At 55.5% G+C, this 19,970-nt stretch overlaps 1 protein-coding gene across 1 annotated transcript in view; it reads right to left on the bottom strand.

Annotated features, from left to right (window-relative positions):
* The window catches only part of LOC112123960 (unconventional myosin-Ie-like), a 37,232-nt gene extending 20,885 nt beyond the window's left edge, over window positions 1-16,347 (bottom strand). The window contains exons 1-3 of the mRNA XM_026656248.2: window positions 16,250-16,347; window positions 6,119-6,256; window positions 4,403-4,492 (exon numbers count right to left, since the gene is read on the bottom strand). Coding sequence (XP_026512033.1) covers window positions 4,403-4,492; window positions 6,119-6,256; window positions 16,250-16,252 — 231 coding nt within the window. The 5' untranslated portion in view covers window positions 16,253-16,347. The remainder of the gene's footprint in view (window positions 1-4,402; window positions 4,493-6,118; window positions 6,257-16,249) is intronic.
* Window positions 16,348-19,970: the final 3,623 nt, after the last annotated feature.

Raw genomic sequence — 19,970 nt, 5'->3', positions numbered from 1 at the left:
AATCCTGGACGCCCCATCATCTCAGGCATTGGCACCCTAACATCAGGCTTGTCTGGTTATGTGGACTCTCTCCTCAGACCCTACGCTACCAGCACTCCCAGCTATCTTCGAGACACCACTGACTTCCTGAGGAAACTACAATCCATCGGTGATCTTCCAGAAAACACCATCCTGGCCACTATGGACATAGAAGCCCTCTACACCAATATTCCACACAAAGATGGACTACAAGCTATCAGGAACAGTATCCCCGATAATGTCACAGCTAACCTAGTGGCTGAACTTTGTGACTTTGTCCTCACCCACAACTATTTCACATTTGGGGACAATATATACCTTCAAGTCAGCGGCACTGCTATGGGTACCCGCATGGCCCCACAGTATGCCAACATTTTTATGGCTGACTTAGAACAACGCTTCCTTAGCTCTCGTCCCCTAATGCCCCTACTCTACTTGCGCTACATTGATGACATCTTCATCATCTGGACCCATGGAAAAGAAGCCCTTGAGGAATTCCACCATGATTTCAATAATTTCCATCCCACCATCAACCTCAGCCTAGATCAATCCACACAAGCGGTCCATTTCCTGCACACTACTGTGCTAATAAGCGATGGTCACATAAATACCACCCTATACCGGAAACCTACTGACCGCTACACTTACCTACATGCCTCCAGCTTCCATCCAGGACACACCACACGATCCATTGTCTACAGCCAAGCTCTAAGATATAACCGCATTTGCTCCAATCCCTCAGATAGAGACAAGCACCTACAAGATCTCTATCAAGCATTCTTAAAACTACAATACCCACCTGCTGAAGTGAAAAAACAGATTGACAGAGCCAGACGAGTACCCAGAAGTCACCTCCTACAAGACAGGCCCAACAAAGAAAATAACAGAACACCACTAGCTGTCACCTTCAGCCCCCAACTAAAACCTCTCCAGCGCATCATCAGAGATCTACAACCTATCCTGAAAGATGATCCCTCACTCTCACAGATCTTGGGAGACAGACCTGTCCTCGCTTACAGACAACCCCCCAACCTAAAGCAAATACTCACCAGCAACCACACATCACTGAACAAAAACACTGACCCAGGAACCTATCCTTGTAACAAAGCCCGATGCCAACTCTGTCCACATATCTATTCAAGTGACATCATCACAGGGCCTAATCACATCAGCCATACCATCAGGGGCTCGTTCACCTGCACATCTACCAATGTGATATATGCCATCATGTGCCAGCAATGCCCCTCTGCCATGTACATTGGCCAAACCGGACAGTCTCTACGCAAAAGAATTAATGGACACAAATCTGACATCAGGAATCATAATACTCAAAAACCAGTGGGAGAACACTTTAACCTGTCTGGCCATTCAATGACAGACCTGCGGGTGGCTATCTTACAACAGAAAAACTTCAAAAACAGACTCCAACGAGAGACTGCTGAGCTGGAATTGCTATGCAAACTAGATACGATCAGCTCAGGATTGAATAAGGACTGGGAATGGCTGAGCCATTACAAACATTGAATCTATCTCCCCTTGTAAGTATTCTCACACTTCTTATCAAACTGTCTGTACTGAGCTATCTTGATTATCACTTCAAAAGTTTTTTTCTCTTACTTAATTGTCCTCTCAGAGTTGGTAAGACAACTCCCACCTGTTCATGCTCTCTGTATGTGTGTATATATATCTCCTCAATATATGTTTCACTCTATATGCATCCGAAGAAGTGGGCTGTAGCCCACAAAAGCTTATGCTCTAATAAATTTGTTAGTCTCTAAGGTGCCACAAGTACTCCTGTTCTTTTTGCGGATACAGACTAACACGGCTGCTACTCTGAAACCTGAGCAGGGAATGTCTCTGCACCTGCCACGAGGGGGCAGGCTGGGACCAAGGCAGCTCCCATGGGGAGGGGCGATGGGATGCTGCAGGCACAGGCCGATCCAGTTGCTGATCTCGCCTTGCTGGAGCGGGGCGTGGATCGCACACGCCCCCTCGGCCTCCGGGCAGCAGGGCGGGGCTCCCAGCTGAGAATTCCTGCCTGGGTGACTCACCAGCTTCAGAAATTATCTTCCCCTCCCAGGGGCAGAAGGGGACTTTCCCAGCTGGGATTCACTCCCGGGGCTCCTTGTGGGTCACCCCGCCAGATGCACCCCCTCGCAGGCCGGGCACTGATGGGGAAACCCTTTTCCAAACTACAGCCAACCCCCACCCTGCTTAGCCAAGCCAGGCTTAACCAACGTTTTCGCTCAGCATATGCCCGGGGATCTGCCTGGAACCTGCTCCGGGAGACACCAGAGCTGGGCGGCCCTGGGTTCCATCCCATTTGGGGAGCAGACCCCACTCTGCTACATAGAATCATAGAAGATTGGGGCAGGAAGAGATCTCAGGAGGTATCTAGTCCAACCCCCTGCTCAAAGCAGGACCAACCCCAACTAAATCATCCCAGCCAGGGCTTTGTCAAGCCTGACCTTAAAAACCTCTAAGGATGGAGAGTCCACCACCTCCCTAGGGAACCCATTCCAGTGCTTCACCACCCTCCTAGTGAAATAGTGTTTCCTAATATCCAACCTAGACCTCCCCCACTGCAACTTGAGACCATTACTCCTTGTTCTGCCATCTGCCACCACTGAGAACAGCCGAGCTCCATCCTCTTTGGAACCCTCCTTCAGGTAGTTGAAGGCTGCTATCAAATCCCCCCTCACTCTTCTCTTCTGCAGCCTAAATAACCCCAGTTCCCTCAGCCTCTCCTCGTAAGTCATGTGCTCCAGCCCCCTAATCAATTTCGTTGCTCTCCGCTGGACTCTCTCCACATCCCTTCTGTAGTGGGGGGGCCCAAAACTGGACACAATACTCCAGGTGTGGCCTCACCAGTGCCGAATAGAGGGGAATAATCACTTCCCTCAATCTGCTGGCAATGCTCCTACTAATGCAGCCCAATGTGCCGTTGGCCTTCTTGGGAACGAGGGCACACCGCTGACTCATATCCAGCTTCTCATCCACTGTAATCCCCAGGTCCTTTTCTGCAGAACTGCTGCTTAGCCACTCGGTCCCCAGCCTGTAGCGGTGCATGGGATTCTTCCTTCCTAAGTGCAGGACTCTGCACTTGTCCTTGTTGAACCTCATCAGATTTCTTCTGGCCCAATCCTCCAATTTGTCTAGGTCACTCTGGACCCTATCCTTACCCTCCAGCGTATCTACCTCTACGGACCAAGGAGGAGCCAGAGAGGTGCAACCCAATGGCCCATCTAGTCCAGGATCCATCCAGCCCATCACTGGATGCTCCAGAAGAAGGGAGAACTGCCCCCACTGTCTCCTCCCCCCGTGCATGAGCAGGTCCCCTCTCTCTGCCCCACGGCTCTCCCCAGCTGGAACATGGGGCTAACAATACCAATCCACCTCTGCAAAGCACAGAGAGATCCATGGATTGAAGTTGCTACCTGTTATTGGCTCAGGGGAGAGGTGCAAGGGATTGAGGGTCCGACCTCCTCTATAGCCCAGGCCAGGGAACCTCACCCAGCGGTTCCTACATCCAGCCCATATCTGGTGGTTGAGCTAGAGCACAACTTTTAGAAAAAAACATCCCATCTTGATTCCCAGACAGCAAGTTATGGAAAATCCACCACGTCCTTTGGTAAATTGTTCCAAGGGTCAATTACCCTCCACTGCTAAAAACCTTATTCCTCATCAAAATTTGTCTGGCTTCAGCACCTTCCAAGTACTGGATATGGCTCTGCCTTTGTCTGCTGAAGAGTGGTGTCCTATCAGAAATCTCGTCCCCCTGGAGGTACTTACGGATGATGATCATATCACCCCTTAGCCCTCTCTTTGGTAAACCAAATAGATTAAATCCCTCCCTAGAAGGCAGGTTTTCTAGATACCGAATCATTCTTCAAGCTGTTTTTCTGAACTTTCTCCTATTTGCCAACAGCCCGTTGGAGGTGTGGACCCCAGAACCGGACCCAGTAAAGGTCTCCTGAATGCTGCATACACTATATGCCCGTTTACCCGAACTGCCACGTTACCCCACTCCCTTGTCCCCCAGACTGAGATACAGGATACACTCACGCTGGGGGAGGAGGGTGGGATCTGGACTATGCGAAGGTTTGGATAACAGGGCAGAGACCCCCAGCCAGGACTGTGAGGAGGACGAGCCCCCAGCTGGGGGGAGTCCAGCCTGCTGCTGAATGGTTCCTGCCCTCTCCGTGATCTGAATCAAATCCATGTCCCCACACTCTGCTATTTGATAATTACCCTGCATAGAGGCACCCCTGCTCCCACTCAATGGCCCCCGCTGCGGGGAGGGGGTCACAGTGGAATTGGAACCCCTGGTGGGATGTTTTGGGGGCCGTTTCCCCACTTCCTCCCCTCCTCCCCCGTTACTTACGGCTCCCTGGTACATGTCAATCTCGCGATCGGTGAAGTAGGGCAGCTGTTTGAAAGGGTTGACGGAGATGAGGACCGGCCCGATGTACGTCTGGGGTTTCTGAGATAAGGATCGACCAGCGACAACAGCAACGGAAAAGAACCCAGGGTTCCTCAGAGCCCGATCCACACAGCCCACCCCGTTTTAAAGGGCCGCACACGGTTACTACATACAATCACAATCACCCCCACACCGAATCTGCACAGCAGCAGACACACGGACATTGCTACCTGCTGGTAAAATGTGCACCACGTCCCTTTCTAGGGTAATAGCCTACTACCTCTTACCAGCTAACAGAATTCCCCCTTTCACTCAAGTGGTGGAGGGACACGCTGTGGTGGGTTCAGTCCCATGCAAGGGGTCATTACAACCTCACAGCAACCCGCCCATCAGCCAGATGTACCTGACAAGCAAGAGCCCCTGCGTTTACTATTAAACTCCCTACCTCACCATTAATAAAAGCACCCAGGATTATTCAACATACAGAAGAAATTTGCAGCAGCTCTGTTACTTGTCCCCATCAATGCAGGTTGATCAACCTCCACTCCACTTTCCTCCTTTGGAGCAGTGAGATCGGCTCCCAATTTGCTTTTGCTCCTAGTGAGTTTCATTATCCAGTCTCAAGGCTGGGGTGTGTGTTTATGGCACAGCAGTAACTAACGTGCCTTCCAGGTCCAGCAGGAAGGGGGCTACGGAGAGACCTGGATCCAGGCAGAGATTAGGGGTAGAGCTGGATGGAAAGTTTTCAACCAGTTTTCATTAGAAAACACCATCTACTCAAAATTGAAGGGTTTTTTGCATGGTCCTCTCCATTTCTATTAAGTTTCATGAAAAAAATTGGAAAATGTTTCAAAAATCTCAAACCCATCCCGTTTGGACATTTTCGGAAAAGTTCCGGTTTTTCGTTTCAGAATGACAGTCGATTTTGAAATTTTCTCTATTTTATCTTAAAAAAGTAAAAGGAGCAAAACCGACATGAAACGTTTTCATTGACCCCAAATGATTTTTTTTTCCTTCAGAATTTCGTTTTGCAAATTTTTTTGAAATTTTGGCTTTTCATCGTGATTCGGGATGAAACAAAACCCTGAAATCTCCAAATTTTTCGTGAGACAGAAAATCTGTTTTCCAACTGGCTCTAATTAGGGGATTCTCTGAGTAAAATGCTGAATTTGGTCCCATCCATCCATGCCTGGGTTCTATTCCTGTCTCTACAGCCCTACTGGGTGACTTTGGGCATTCACATTCCTGCTCTGTGCCTCGGTTTCCCCTCCCCACCTTTTGTCTGTCATGCCTATTCAGACTATGAGCTCTCCTGGGCAGCGACTGTCTCTCACTCTGCGTCTCTGCCTGGCCCACCCCAACACACTGGGGCCGCTACCAAAATACAAATTATACTAATAATCCGTCACGATACTGATATGATCGTTAAAAGCATCTCACTGATCCCTGAGACGCCTCGATTGCTCCAGGTGTTACCCTGGCAATGGGCTGACCCAGAACCAGCCAATCCTGGGGAAGCTGGGGCTTGACCCCCCCACCCCTTTCCCAATTATCCCCATGCAGTTTTGCAAACTGCTGTCCCTTTGGGCCAGGGAGCAATCGGCATTTCCCTCCTCCCCTGCCATATCCTCCAAGTTCCCGGCGTCGCTCTCCCTGCTCCCAGCCCGGCAAGGATACGAAGATGTAGTCATCCAGGAAGCGTTTCTTGAGGTTCTCCACGATGGCGTCCTCGCTGATCTTAGCCAGCAGCACCATGTCGTCCACCCCGCTGTGCTTGACATTCTGCGCCTGCCAATGGTAGCGCTCCTTGCTGCCCTGCGCGGGGAGGGGAACACAACGGGACAGGTCACAGCACTGGCTAAGCTCAGGGTGGGGGAGCCTGGGGGACGCCAGTGCTCAGCAAACACGGTGCCCTCGGCTGCCTCCGTCGGGTTCCGCTCCAGACAGGGAGGGGATGGCTTAGGGCTGCTAAGCGAGTCCGGCACCGGGCTGGCAACCAGGAGATCTAGGTTCAGCTCCCTGCCATGGACACCCCATGTGACCCTGGGGGAGTCACGTGATCTCTCTGGGCCTTGGTTTCCCATCCGTGAAACAGGGATCCCCTTCTCCCGCTTTGTCCGTCTCAGTCATGGGCTCTGTGGGAGAGGGACGGGCTCTGTGTCTGTGCAGCGCCTGGCCCAGTGGAGCCCCAATCTCATCTGGGTCGCCTATTATTTGTATTACGGTAGCACCAGGGCACCCCAGTCACAGACCAGAAACCCATTGTGCTAGGCATAGTACATTATTAGATGTATTATGGTAGCACCTAGGAGCCCCAATCATGGACCAGGACCCCATGGTGGTAGGCACTGTACATTATTTATTAGGTGTATTACGGTAACACTTAGGAGCCCCAATCATGGACCACGACAGCATGGCACTAGGCACTCTACATTATTTATTAGGTGTATTACGGTAGCACCTAGCAGCCCAGTCACAGACCAGGAGTACATGGTGCTAGGCCCTGTACAAACACAGACCACATTGTCCCTGCCCCACAGGGAGTGGAGTGTAGATGCTACCATGAAAGCCGAAGCCTTGTCCGGTCTGCACGAGTACTTGAGACCCTTGGCCTCTTGCCCAGTGCCCTTAGGTCAAACTCCTCTGCCTTGTCCTGTGTAACTGGCTGCCGTGCTCCACCCTAGAAGAGGCTGCATGATGCCCGGGTGTCTGTAGCTTATAAACTGAAATGCAGGATGACGATGTTACAAAGACCAAGAGGATGTAAAGCTATGATCAGCCTCTGCCCCCGCACCAAGGCACCACATGTGTGTGTGTCTCTCTCTCTCACACACACACACACACACACACACACACACACACACACACACGTTTTAGCGCAGAGACATGCAATGACTTTGCGGTCTTGCTGTCCATCCAGCACCAACAAAGAGCTAGGCTCTCTCTTTTCTTCATCTGGCCACTAATTCCCACTGTCTTGCCAGCCCCAGGGGTTCAAAAACCAGGAGTCGAGCCCACAAAAAGGGTGAGATTGGCTTAAACATAATAAGATTTAATAAACAAAGAAAGGCTGGGACTCTGTTTGCCATGTTTTTTGAGCCTTTAGAGAGTTGTGCTTCCAAGTTTTTCTGCATAAGCACCGGGGCCAGAAACCTGCCTTTAAAAAAATGAATTAATTAAAGCTCAAGATTCTCAAGTGCTGGTATGACTCTGGGAGCCGGGACTTGAAGCAAAAACGAACCATCTATTGCAAGACTTGTGGTAAAATGGCAAAAGTTGGCAAGTGCTGTATCCTGAACTCGGTGCATGGCTCTGGGCAAGTCACACCCCTCCCCCTCCATGGGTGTGCCTCAGTTTCCCCACCTATACAATAGCAACGGTGCAACTGACCCTCCTTGCAGAGGCTGCTGCAACCCTGCCAGGTGTTACCACCATCCCGGGCGCATCATGGGGGTTTGACTTTCCCCTCTCTGACAAACTCCATTATTAATGGACAGAGACGCTTTGCCCTTGATTTCCGACGGGAGAGAAACTGACCCAGATGGATGGAAACAGAACCCTCCCAGCAGCGCAAACTGCTCACGATCCAGTGGTCTTGCCCAGCGGGCAGGGAGGGCCGGGATGTATGCTGCTGGCAAAGGGAACCGCGATTCTTGCCCCCCTGGGTTAACAGCTGGGAGGATCTGGAGCACCCCAGGGTGAGATGGGAGGGAGGGGGGAAGAGAGAGCGAGCCAATGTGTGTGTTGTTTGGGCTATGTGTGTGCACACAATTGCCCCCTGCCTCCCTGCAAAAGCAGACAACCCACAATCCACTTCTCCCCCACCCCCACTCCCCTGCTGCATCAGCACAGAAGATGGGTGGCTCTGCCCTGCCCCCTCCCCAGGCCGGGTGACTGCGATCAAACCCCCCCATCCCCGCTCTGAGCCAGCGAGGAAACTTCAGACAGGCTCCTGGCTGTTGCCAAGTGCTCCTTCCTCCGGCCCACACAGACAATGCGAGCGGTCAGTTGCTACGCGACCGACGCCGGTGGCACTCACGGAGGGAAGGGTTGGCAGCGGGAGGAGGGGCGGCGCGGAGGGAACGCTGCAGAGGCTCTGGCCGAGGCTAGGACGACGTTCTCCTTGCGGCTGCTTGACCATGCCACCCTGGCCTGCGTGGAGCAGGGTCAGACAGCCAGGCCTGACCGCTGATCATAGCCATGGTGCTGCCGGCTCTCCCGCAGTATTTGGGGGCTTAATTCAATCCCCAGCTCCCGGAGTCACGTGAGATTCTGTTTCCTTTAAGAAAACCCAAGTTTCTAACCCTTGTAAATTATCTGTCCCCCATCTCCATAGTATCTAAAAACCTGACACTGTTCAGCATGTCTACCCTCACAGCCCCCCAGGAGGCAGGGCAGCGCGATTATCCCCATTGTACAGAGGGGAAAACTGTGGCACAAAATGACTGGTTCAAGGTTCCACAGGGAAGTCAGTGACAGAGCAAGGAATTGAACCCAGGAATCAAGTCCAAAGCTGGCACCCTAACCACTGAGCTCTCCCACCTCTCCGTGGAAAGCTTGGCACGAGCCCTGAAGGTTCAAACAGCCAGTGGCAAATAAAAAGAAACCCAACATTTATTTTTATTTTTTTTAAATCTGCAGATTTTTACAGCCAATCTGGTGATTTCTGGGGACTGACTCCTGGTGCATGAGCACTTGGGGCTGGCGCCTGCGTGCAGTGACACCGGCCTCGTTCTCGCCTCGTGCTGGCCCAGCTCTAGAGCATGCAGAGTAAATACGAAAAAAATATATGATGTATTTGGATGGTGGCAGTGCCCATGGGCCCCGTGGCGCTAGGCCAGGGGTGGGCAAACTTTTTGACCTGAGGGCCGCATCGGGTTTCGGAAATTGTATGGAGGACTGGTTAGGGGAAGCTGTGCCTCCCCCCAAACAGCCAGGCGCGGCCCGGCCCCCTATCCACCCCCCCCCGCCTCTTGCCCCCTGACGGCCCCCTCCAGGACTCCCCCCCCACCCACCCCCCCCTATTCCCTGACACCGCCCCCCCCTGCAGGGACCCCTGCCCGATGTCCCCTGACCGCCTCCGGAACCCCCACCCCAGACTACCCCTACCGCCCCATCCAACCCCTCCTCTCATTCCTGACTGCTCCCCCCCCCGGGGACCCCTGCGCCATCCAACCACCCCTTCTCCTTGACCGCCCCCGGAACCCCTGCCCCTGACTGCCCCCTGCTGCCCCATCCAACCCCCCCTCCTTCCTGACAGCCCCCTGGGACTCCTGCACCCATTCAACCCCCCCCCATTCCTCGCCCTCTGACCACCCCGACCCCTATCCACCCCTCCACCCCCTGACCACCACCCCAAACTCCTCTGCCTGCTATCCAACCCCACCTGCTCCCTGCCCCCTTACCGCGCTGCCTGGAGCACCGGTGGCCGCCCAGCCGGAGCCAGCCAGGCCACCATGCAGCACAGAGCACCGGGTCAGCTGTGCTGCTCGGCCGCCCAGAGCATTGCGCCGGCGGCGCGCTGCGGGGGAGGGGGAACAGCAGGGGAGGGGCCGGGGGCCAGGAGCTCAGGGGCCGGGCAGGAGGGTCCCGCGGGCCGGATGTGGCCCACGGGCCGTAGTTTGCCCACCCAGTCTGGTCTGAGCTCAGAGAGCTGTTCAGAACTCATGGTGCCCCAGGACGGATTCTGCTCCTCGGCTTCCCCGAGCGGCAGCATATGCCTGGCACATGGGCAGGGCTGGTGAAAGGGCCTTCGTGCCACCACGGAGCGAGGCAGGTAGCTGGCGAGACCCCAGGGCCAGCAACTGCACCTAGTGACATCAGCCCTGCCACGCCTGTAACAACCCCGTGGCCTGGCCGCTGGTGGGTAGGACACTTAGGTGACAGCGTCTGAGCCTCCCCACCGAGGAGTGCGTCTCGGGCCGGGCTCACCCTCTGGGGCAATCTGGAGCTCTGGCCATGTTAAGCCTCAGCAGGCCTGTGAGAAGGGAAATGCTATTGCCAGGCTGCAGATGGGGAAACTGAGGCACGCAGGAAGGAAGTGACTCACTTGCCCGAGGTTCTAACGTGAGTCAGCGGCAAAGCCAGGAATAGAACTATGGCCCCTTTCTCTCGGCTCTGCGTTCTAACCACTCAACCACACTTGGAAATGAACCCAGGAGTCCTGATTTCCAGCCCCCCAGCCTCCACCACCAGACCCCCCGCCCTCAAAGCAGGGACTAGAGATCAAGGAGTCCCGTCTCCCCATCCCTCCGTGCTCTAACCACTAAACAACGCTGCATTCCTATTGCCTCACCCATTTCGCGTCTCTACTCCCTCAGCCAAGGGCCGGCCCCAGTATCGTATGGTTGTGAAACTGCCTTCTCCGGCAGCGTTATTCATTAACCCGAGCTGGGCGTGTGGGGCTCAGGAAAACTCCCAGGAGAACTTCACTGCACTACAAGAAATGCGCCACCCTGAACGTCACACAGCGTCCCTGAAATCCAGAGCGCTCCAAGCCTCACGGCCACACAGCCGCGAGTGCAAACCTGCCTACCCGGGGAAGCAACGCCGAGGAGGGCTGAGCCCAAATCGCACCTCGCTTCAGCCTCTGCAGGTTCCTAACCCCGGCAAAACCCCACGCCTCGGGGAGGTCCTACAACAGGGCCAATCCTGCGACAAGGATTAATGAAAGGCAGCACAGTCCAGTGAGTAGAGTGCAGGGCTGGGCCTCAGGACACCTGGGTTCTGTTCCTGGCTCTGGCCTGCTGGGTGATTTTGGGCAAGTCTCACCCGTGCTCTGTGCCTCAGTTTCCCCTCCCACCCTGTGTCTGTCTGGAACTATTTGTTATCTTGCTGCTGTAGCGCCTTGGAGCTGTGGTGCCAGGGGCTGTACAGACCTTCCCTGTCCCAAAGAGTTTAGAACCTAAATGCATCTGTGCAATCTCGGTTGGGAGTGGGGCATGCAGCACCTGGCACGATGTGGGGGACCAAATTTAGGTCGGGGTTTGTGTGTGAGCAGCGCCCAGCACTATGGAACCCCAATCTCAGGCGGGGGGAGGGGTCTGTGCAGGGTCCCACACGATGGGGGCCCTGATCTTCGACGGGGGAGGGGAGGCTGTGCAGACTCTGGCCTGACGGGGGCCCCCGATCTCAGTTGGGGTCTGTGTAGGGCCCGGCCCAACGGGGGGGCCCCCGATCTCAGTTGGGGTCTGTGCAAGGCCCAGCCCAACAGGCCCCCTCGATCTCAGTCAGGGCATCCACATACTACCATAATCCACATAACAAGCCACGTGGGCGACTGTGAAAATCACGTCCCGCTCCCTTTCCGAACCCGACGCGCTCAGACGTCACCAGGCGCGCTCGCCCCGCTGCAGGCAATCGGACCCGCCGGCAGGGACGTGCAGAGGGTACCCCAGTGGCAAGGCTGTGGGAGGGGGAACCAGGCAGAGAGATTTCACTGGCACAGGACTAGCCATGACAATTCACACCCGGCTCACGGAGACGGAGCTGCCCCCGCTAGCCAGCAAGGGCAGCGCGAGGAACTGGGGGCCGGGACAAATGCATCCATTGTTTAAGGCACTGGGCTTGCTATGGGCAGCGTTATCCCCGCATGGCCGGGCACTGCCCGAGCCGGGATCCTGGCAGCTCTGGGGTGCAGCACGTCATCTTGGATGGGGGTGGGGGGGTGAAAGCCAGGCCTCTGCTACCAGGCCAAGGTTTGCCCCAGCTAGCGTATGTAATAATGGCTCCCCCAGGCCCATCAGTTCGCTGTGCGCGGGGGTGGGGGAGTTTAGGGCAAGATCTGACCCACTGCGTGTCCCCGCAGTGCACCCACCCGCATGCCCATCCCCCCGATCCACACGCACACACCCACCCCCAGCAGGCATGTCCCCCCCCGGCCCCTCCCCAGCACGCACATGCTCCTGCCTCTCCCAACGCATGGGCGTGCCCACACACGCCCGCCCCACCCCCACACGCTTCCAGCACACGGGACGGCGTCCCCACAAACACAGCCCCAGACCCAGCCGGTACTGCCTGCTCCGCCACAACCGCCCCCCAGCTAACAGCCCCCAAAGGGCCCAGCCGGGAGGAAGGGGGGATCCCCGACCAGGGCCAAGGAGGCTGGCGCTAAGAATAGCCCCGGCAAGAGGAACTGAGCTGAATCACGGCCCCGGGCCAGGCATTTCAGCGTGGGAGGCTGCTGGCACGTGGCTGCGCAGGTCGGATCCTGCCCCAGGGGTCCCCTGCCCAGGGCCAGGGCTGCAGGGGGGCTGTACAAACACCGGGGAAGGGAGCAAGGTTAAGGATTAACCAGCCTGGTGCAAGGGGGGGGGGGGGAAGAGGGAGGTATTGCTGCAAAACCACAGCCTGGTCAGGCTGGAGGCGAGAAGCCTCATCCTGTCGTGCTGTGAAACATGCCCCTCCCTGATCATGGCAGAGACGCCTCTTCCCCACGCCGCCCCTCCCCCCTTCTCAAATTGCCTCACCGCGCTGTTCACACTCACGGGTAGAGAAACCGAGGCACAGGGACTGCCCACCCCTCAGGTCACGGTGACAGATTTGGGAATAGAACCCAGGAGTCCTGGCCCCCAGCCCCCTGCTCTATCCACTAGACCCCACTCCCCTCCCACAGCTGGTTTCCAGCCCCACTCCAGGCTCTAACCAGCAGAGGTGACTGTCACACACACACATTAATCACACTCTATTAATAGATTCCCAGTGACCCGCTGGGCGCAGCCGCCTACCACAGCAGAGCCGCCCCACGGACTGTTCCGCTCACAGGATAGAAGCCAGCAGGGTCCATGCTCACCATCCACCCCAGTGTGGGTCTCAGCTGTGAACACCGGCCCTGGTAACCAGGATCCAGCCAGGACCCCACCACCACCACCTGGGAAGAGCAGGGTGGTTGTGTTCCCACCAGTCACAAGCCGCAGATGGAGACCCCCTGCCAACCCCAGCCAGTGACCCCTGCACCCGACCGGCGCTTGCTGGCCCTGAAAGGTGGGGTGGGGCTGCACCAGGCACCCCATCTTCAGCACCATAAACCCGCAGCTTCCCCCGGCCGAGGGGGCAGTCTCTATAGGTGCGGGGGCAGGGAGGGAAGTTATGGGCACAGAGATTGCAGCCGCGGCAGCATTTGGGGGATGGAAAGTGGGGGCAGCAGAGAGGAACTGCCAGGATCTAAAGCCCCATCTCAGAGGAGGCCAGCCATGCTGGTCTGGGCATTGTGCCCACGATGCCCCTCCCTCAGAGCCTCAGCAGGTCGGCCGAACCCCACCACACCCCCTGCCCCGGGGGGGGAGGGGTGGCTGTGCCCCTCCCCCCCAGGCTGGATGGCCACACCCCCCCGGGAAGCAGGGATGCTCTCTGCTCAGATGTCGTCCCCTTGGGCGCCCCTCCCCCCCGAATTTTGCCAGAATTGTGAATGGGACTATAAGCACATCCAAAAACCTCCTCCCACACCAACCACACGAGAGCCGCTGTTCACACAGGCTCTGCAATAAGTCCAAGCACGTTAGGGGAAGGTTTGAAAACTATGCAGCTCCGAGGGATCTGGCTCCTGGAGCCAGGGCCATGAGCAGCAGGCTGGGGCAGGGATGGGCTTGCTTGACCGAAACCTCATTACACAGGGGTGCAGGCAGGGTCTGTTGTGATAGTGTCCTGCGGGAACAGGACACTCCTGGATCCAAGCTGGGACACTGCAGTGTTGCCACCTCTCACTAGCTGGTACTCTTTGCCAAGCCCCAGCTGCTGGAGTCACGTGAATACAGGAGACTCTCTGCTCATAATTAAAAGGAAAGAACATGTTTCCTGCCCTCATGGTCATGGAGAAAAGCTTAAAAACCCAGCTGGAGTGTAACCTTAAAACCTAAAAACTTTATAACCACCACCACCCCCATGTGGTCAGTCGGTTTGTTTTATTCTGGATTTTCGTGCACTTGTGGTTGATGTGGAGCAGAATTAGCTCCTCCTGCGTTTTAGATCCTCCTGTTTGCTACAAAATTACCCAGGTGAGAACCAGTAAAACATCATTTAACAGGGAGGGCAATTAACCAGTCGACCAGATTCCCAAGGGTCAGGGTGGATTCTCCGGCACTTAGCGTCACTGATATTGAGACTAGACATTTCTTTCCAAAAGATGGGCCGTAGCTGATATGGGCTGAATGCAGGGTCAATCGGTTTTTTTGTCTACATGGGGGAACTTGACTGGCATAGCCATTCCAGAGTAACTCCCCTATGTAGACAAACTATTTCCGAATAAAAGTGATTGTACTCAGGAATAATTACTCCACTTTGTGAGTGGTGTCATTACTCTGGAATAGAGCATTCACACGGAAGCTCTTGTGGAATTGTTACACCCGTCAATTTCCTCCCGGAGACACGGACTAAGGGAGAGTCAGTCCCTGGCTTGTGTTACGCAGGAGGCCAGATCAGATGATCAGAACGGCCCCTTTTGGTATTTTAAAAACAAAATAAATCTATTCAACATTGACAATGCAGCCCTTGGCCTGCAAGTCAGGTCGGTGCCCCGTGCAACGGGGCCCAATTCGACACAAATTGCTCCCCCAAATCCCTTGGCAAACCCATCTCTAACTCACACTCTCTCACCACTGCTCTCAGAAACCAAAGCAGCCATTGAAACAAAGCCCAACCCATGTTGGGGGAGGGAATGGCTGAGCCATCTAAGCATCAGGTTTGAAACAACCAGTTTTCCTAGCACGGTCCTGTTAAGGGAACCCTGAGCTGGGATCTGAACACCTTCCTCCTTCTCAGGAGCCCTGGGACTCACTGCGCCAGGTGCTGTACTAACATTTCTAAAGTGCCTCTCACCATGGCTCCACACTAAAGCTCCCAGGTGTTTTTATGGGGTCCAGTAAAGTCAGTGGCACTCAGAGCCCTTCCTTCCAACCTGTGCTCTGGCAGAAATTCTAGCTACACCATCAGGCAGCAGGGGAAACAGGCACCTTTTAGGAGTTCCCGGGGTGACCTGGCCGGGAATAACACACCCATCTTCCAAGCCCTTTAACATACACACCCCCCTTAAAAATGTCACCGTCTCCTATCTAAACCCCTCCGGGACACCTAGCATTGTAAGGCCCCAATCCTGCAAAGGGATCTGCGGGGGGGTGTGTGTGTCAGGGGTTGCCCAGTGCAGAGATCCAAGGGCCCAAACCTTCACAAAGGGAAGGGAGCAAATATTCAGGGCAGAACTCAGACAGGGCCGTACGCACCCCGATTAGACGGAGAACGTGCGGGGACGACAATATTCTGGCAATATTCTGCCTGCATTCTATAGCAATGCAACAAGGATTTGGCCCTTTTAAGAAGTCTAGCTCAGAAAAGCAAAACCAACCCCTGCAGAAGCCAGAGGAAAGAAAGAGACAGAAGGTTTCTTGGGAATCCCAAGAAAGGACCTCAGGAGGTCATCTAGTCCAACTGCTCAAAGTAGGACCAATTCCCAGGCAGATTTTTGCCCCCATTCCCTAAATGGCCCCCTCAAGGATTGAACTCACAACCCTGGGTTTAGCAGGCCAATGCTCAAACCACTGAACGATCCCTCCCCCCTAGCCCCAGAGGCTATTTCTGACCCAGCTTCTTTCTATCCAATTTGCAAGGTGATTCATGGCAGCTGCTGCTCATTGGGGGCGGGAGGGGGGAGGGAAATGGGGATTTAAGATGCACAAAAACTCTTCCAACGTCCCATTTGCTAATAATTAAACTGGGGAGCGGGGGGGGGGGGTGTGAACTTTTATGGGATTTGCTGCAGGGGGGCGGGCTTGGAGCTTAAAGGGACTGAAGCGTCCCCAGAGGGAGCAGGACACTCACCATGGCTGGATCGTGGTGACTTTTCCCCACTTCCTACCGCCACCCCGGGTAGCTCAGCAGGGACCCATGGCCGGCGCCGGTTCTGGGGGGGGCTGGTCCGGTCCTGCTGCAGTTCGGCCCGTCCCTGGGGGCGGCGGGCGCTTCAGAGCAGCGCCTCTCTCGGGGGAAGCAGCCGGAGCGGAGCCGGGCTGGGCAAAGATGGAAGGCAGGGGCTGGCTGTGCGGAGGGGCAGGTACAGGCAGGTGAACGCCGGGAGCCGGGCTGGCTGCACCGAGCGCTCCCGGGCTGGGCAAGGCGTGGGGAGGGGAGGGGAAGAGAGGAGCGCGCACAGGCGCCCCCTGGTGGAGCGGAAAGGCAGGTGCGCGCAGCTGAGGGCGCCCTCCTAGTCGCGCCTGGCCCCTGGTGGGAGAAAGGGGAACTGCAGCGTTTGGAAACTGGACTTGGGAGGTGTCAGAGGGGTAGCCGTGTTAGTCTGGATCTGTACAAAGCGACAGAGAGTCCTGGGGCACCTTATAGACTAACAGATGTATTGCTCCAATACCTCTGTTAGTCTATAAGGTGCCACAGGACTCTTTGTCGCTTTGGACTTGGGAAATAGACCAGCAGGGCTGACGAGAGGGGGGGGATGCGGGCTCCCCAGCCCGGGGCTGGGGGGCCGGAAGGGGGGCCCGCCCCCCCCCCCCCCCGGTCACCTTACCGGGGCCTGGCGGTCCAGAAGGGGGCCCTGCTTCCCTCCCTCTCGTCAGCCCTGTTTAGCCAGTCGGCCCTTGCTGGGGGGCCCGAAAAAAAATTTTCACCGGGGCCCGAACCCACTCTCGGCGGCTCTGTAGACCAGAGGTAGGTAGGTAGGTAAGTATGTAACCGGGGGGGGGGAGGGAGGAGAGGGGCGCTGTCTACACAGCAACTTGAGTCCAAGCTGCCAACTCAGGCTTGAGCCTAACTCCCCTTCCATTTTCAGACTGAGCCCTCGAGGTGGGAGGGTCCGAGCCGGAGTCAATCCGGGACCCAGGTTCAAGCCCCAGTGCTTTGCAATGTAGCCCGAGGGTATGTCGGTGCGGCAGTAAAACACCCACAGCTGGCCCATGTCAGCTGACTCAGGGTCCCAGGCTGCAGGGTTATAAAACTGCAGAGTAGATATGGGGGCTTGGGCTGGGATCCTTGTGAAGGTCTCATCCCCTCTGCAATGCAGCCCAGGGTTCGTAGCACTTGAGTTAGCAGACACTGGGTTTGTTAATCTAGGGCAGGCCTGCACAACTCGTAAAGCGGTGAAGGCCATATTACTCCAAAGAAAACAGCTGAGGGCCAAAACCCCCCGGCCCCGCCGAACCCCCCCCCCCGCGCCACCCGCCCCACAGAAACAACCCCCCCAGCTCCCCCGGGAACCCTCCCCCAGCGCCGCCCGCCCCATGGAAAAAAACCCTCCTTCCCCAGCGCCGCCCTGCTGAAACAGCAGTATTGAACCTTGGTAATATGTTATAGCTGGCCCTAAGGTAGTATAATTAAGGTAAAAGAAAACTGTCTTTTTGCTGGAAGTAGAATAAGATCTTCCCCCCACTTTGTAATCAATTGCCCTGTTGAATGAATACGATGTGAATGAGGAAGGCAGCACCTCCAGACAGCTGCAACCCTTGGAGAGGGGATGGGAGCCAGACCAGATCAGAAGAACAGGTCAGCTACCGGCTCGCCGCTCGCCTACTCAGCCCCCCTCCCCTAGCTCACCTACTCACCCCCGCCACTGCCCGCCCACCCGCCTCCTCAGCCCCCCACCACCCCAGTTTACCTACTCAGCCCCCCTCCCCTGCCACTGGCTCACCTGCCCCCCCCGCCACTGCCCCCCCGCTTGCCTCCTCAGCCCCCACCCCTCCAGCTCGTCTACTCACCCCCCACCATTGCCCGCCCGCTTGCCTCCTCAGTAGGGTTACCATATTTAAAAAATAAAAAAAGAGGACACTCCACGGGCCCTGGCCCCGCCCCTTTCCCACCCCCCGGCCCCACCCCAACTCCGTCCTTTCCCCGCCCCTTCCCCAAAGTCCCCGCCCTAACTCCCCCTCCTCCCTCCCAGCCACGTGAAAAGGGCTGCCCGAGCGCTACTTTTGCCCCAGTCTACTGATGGGAAGTGCTAGGTAAGAGCTAAGGAGTACAGTAACATAAGAATGGCCTCACTGGGTCAGACCAAAGGTCCATCCAGCCCAGTATCCTGTCTACCGACAGTGGCCAATGCCAGGTGCCCCAGAGGGAGTGAACCTAACAGGTAATGATCAAGTGATCTCTCTCCTGCCACCCATCTCCACCCTCTGACAAACAGAGGCTAGGGACACCATTCCTTACCCGTCCTGGCTAATAGCCATTAATGGACTTAACCTCCATGAATTTATCCAGTTCTCTTTTAAACCCTGTTATAGTCCTAGCCTTCACAACCTCCTCAGGCAAGGAGTTCCACAGGTTGACTGTGCGCTGTGTGAAGAACTTCCTTTTATTTGTTTTAAACCTGCTGCCCATTAATTTCATTTGGTGACCCCTAGTTCTTATATTATGGGAACAAGTAAATAACTTTTCCTTATTCACTTTCTCCACATCACTCGTGATTTTATATACCTCTATCATATCCCCCCTTCATCTCCTCTTTTCCAGTATCACCATTAACTTTACATCACATTGAAGTCCGTGGGAGTTAGGCACATGCTTATAGGCTCTGCTAAATTGAGGCCAGGCCCCTTTTCCTGCAAGAAAGGTGGCCACGCCCAGCAGAGGTAAGGCATGGGACCATACAGGGTTTAAGAGAAGAGCAAACAGAAAAAAAAAAAAAAAGAGACTCAGTCAGATTTAGGATATTTACAGCCCCCAGAGGGGTTACTACTCACCTCTCACAGGATCTGCCTATTCGAACAGCAGAAGCCATCACTAGGTCCCACCTATGCTCGAGAAATTATGCATGCAAGCCACTTGCACTGACCAGCAGCTCCCAGAAGCCAGCAGCAGTTGACACAGATTGTCCAGCTGGGGTACGGTCCCATCAACACTAACCCAGCAGGGGAGCTGCTCCCATCAATGCTAGGCAGATGGCAAACATTGCTTCCCAACAGGGCTAACCGCTTGGACCGCTCAGGTTGTGGGTCTGGTACTAGCTGCGGGGTGGATAGAGCCATAGCTAGCACCATCAGGAAGTTGGAGTGAGACCACAGGAACGAGAGGGGCAAATGCTGGTTTCTGCAGGGGTGGGGGGAAGGAGCAGGCAGATGGGAGAGAGAGAGAGGGTCTTATCCTCCATCCCAAAATGTCTCCTTGATGCAGTTTATGACCCTGACCCTTTTATGGGGTCAGGCACCCAACCTACCGATGACAGGTTCTGCTCAGGAGAAAGACCCAACCTAGAGTCACCTGGGAGTAGCCAATTACCTAAGTGGCTGGGCAGAAGTTAATTAGTTAAGAACTGCCTGGCTGGCCTTATAAAGGGCTATGGGGACTCAGGCAGGGCGCCCTAGAACACAGAGGTTGCTCTTGAGCAGAGAGGTTTCTCAGAGGAGCGGTTTAGAGGGCTCACCAGAAACGCGGACCTAGGAAAGGTGCTGCTGGAGGGGAGCAGCTTCGGAGAAGGCGAAGAGTGGCAAAGCCCTAGGGAGACCTGGTCCCAGTGACAGGACCAGGTTGCTGGGGAACGACGCCCCACTCCAGAGAAGAGCTGCAGTGATTCGATCTCTCTGGAGAGGCCTGAGTCCAGAGA

This window comes from Terrapene carolina, unplaced genomic scaffold (genome assembly GCF_002925995.2).
Source record: "Terrapene carolina triunguis isolate 2854851 unplaced genomic scaffold, T_m_triunguis-2.0 Scaffold227, whole genome shotgun sequence".
Taxonomy (NCBI): domain Eukaryota; kingdom Metazoa; phylum Chordata; order Testudines; family Emydidae; genus Terrapene; species Terrapene triunguis.
This window is presented reverse-complemented; position numbering and strand designations above follow the sequence as displayed.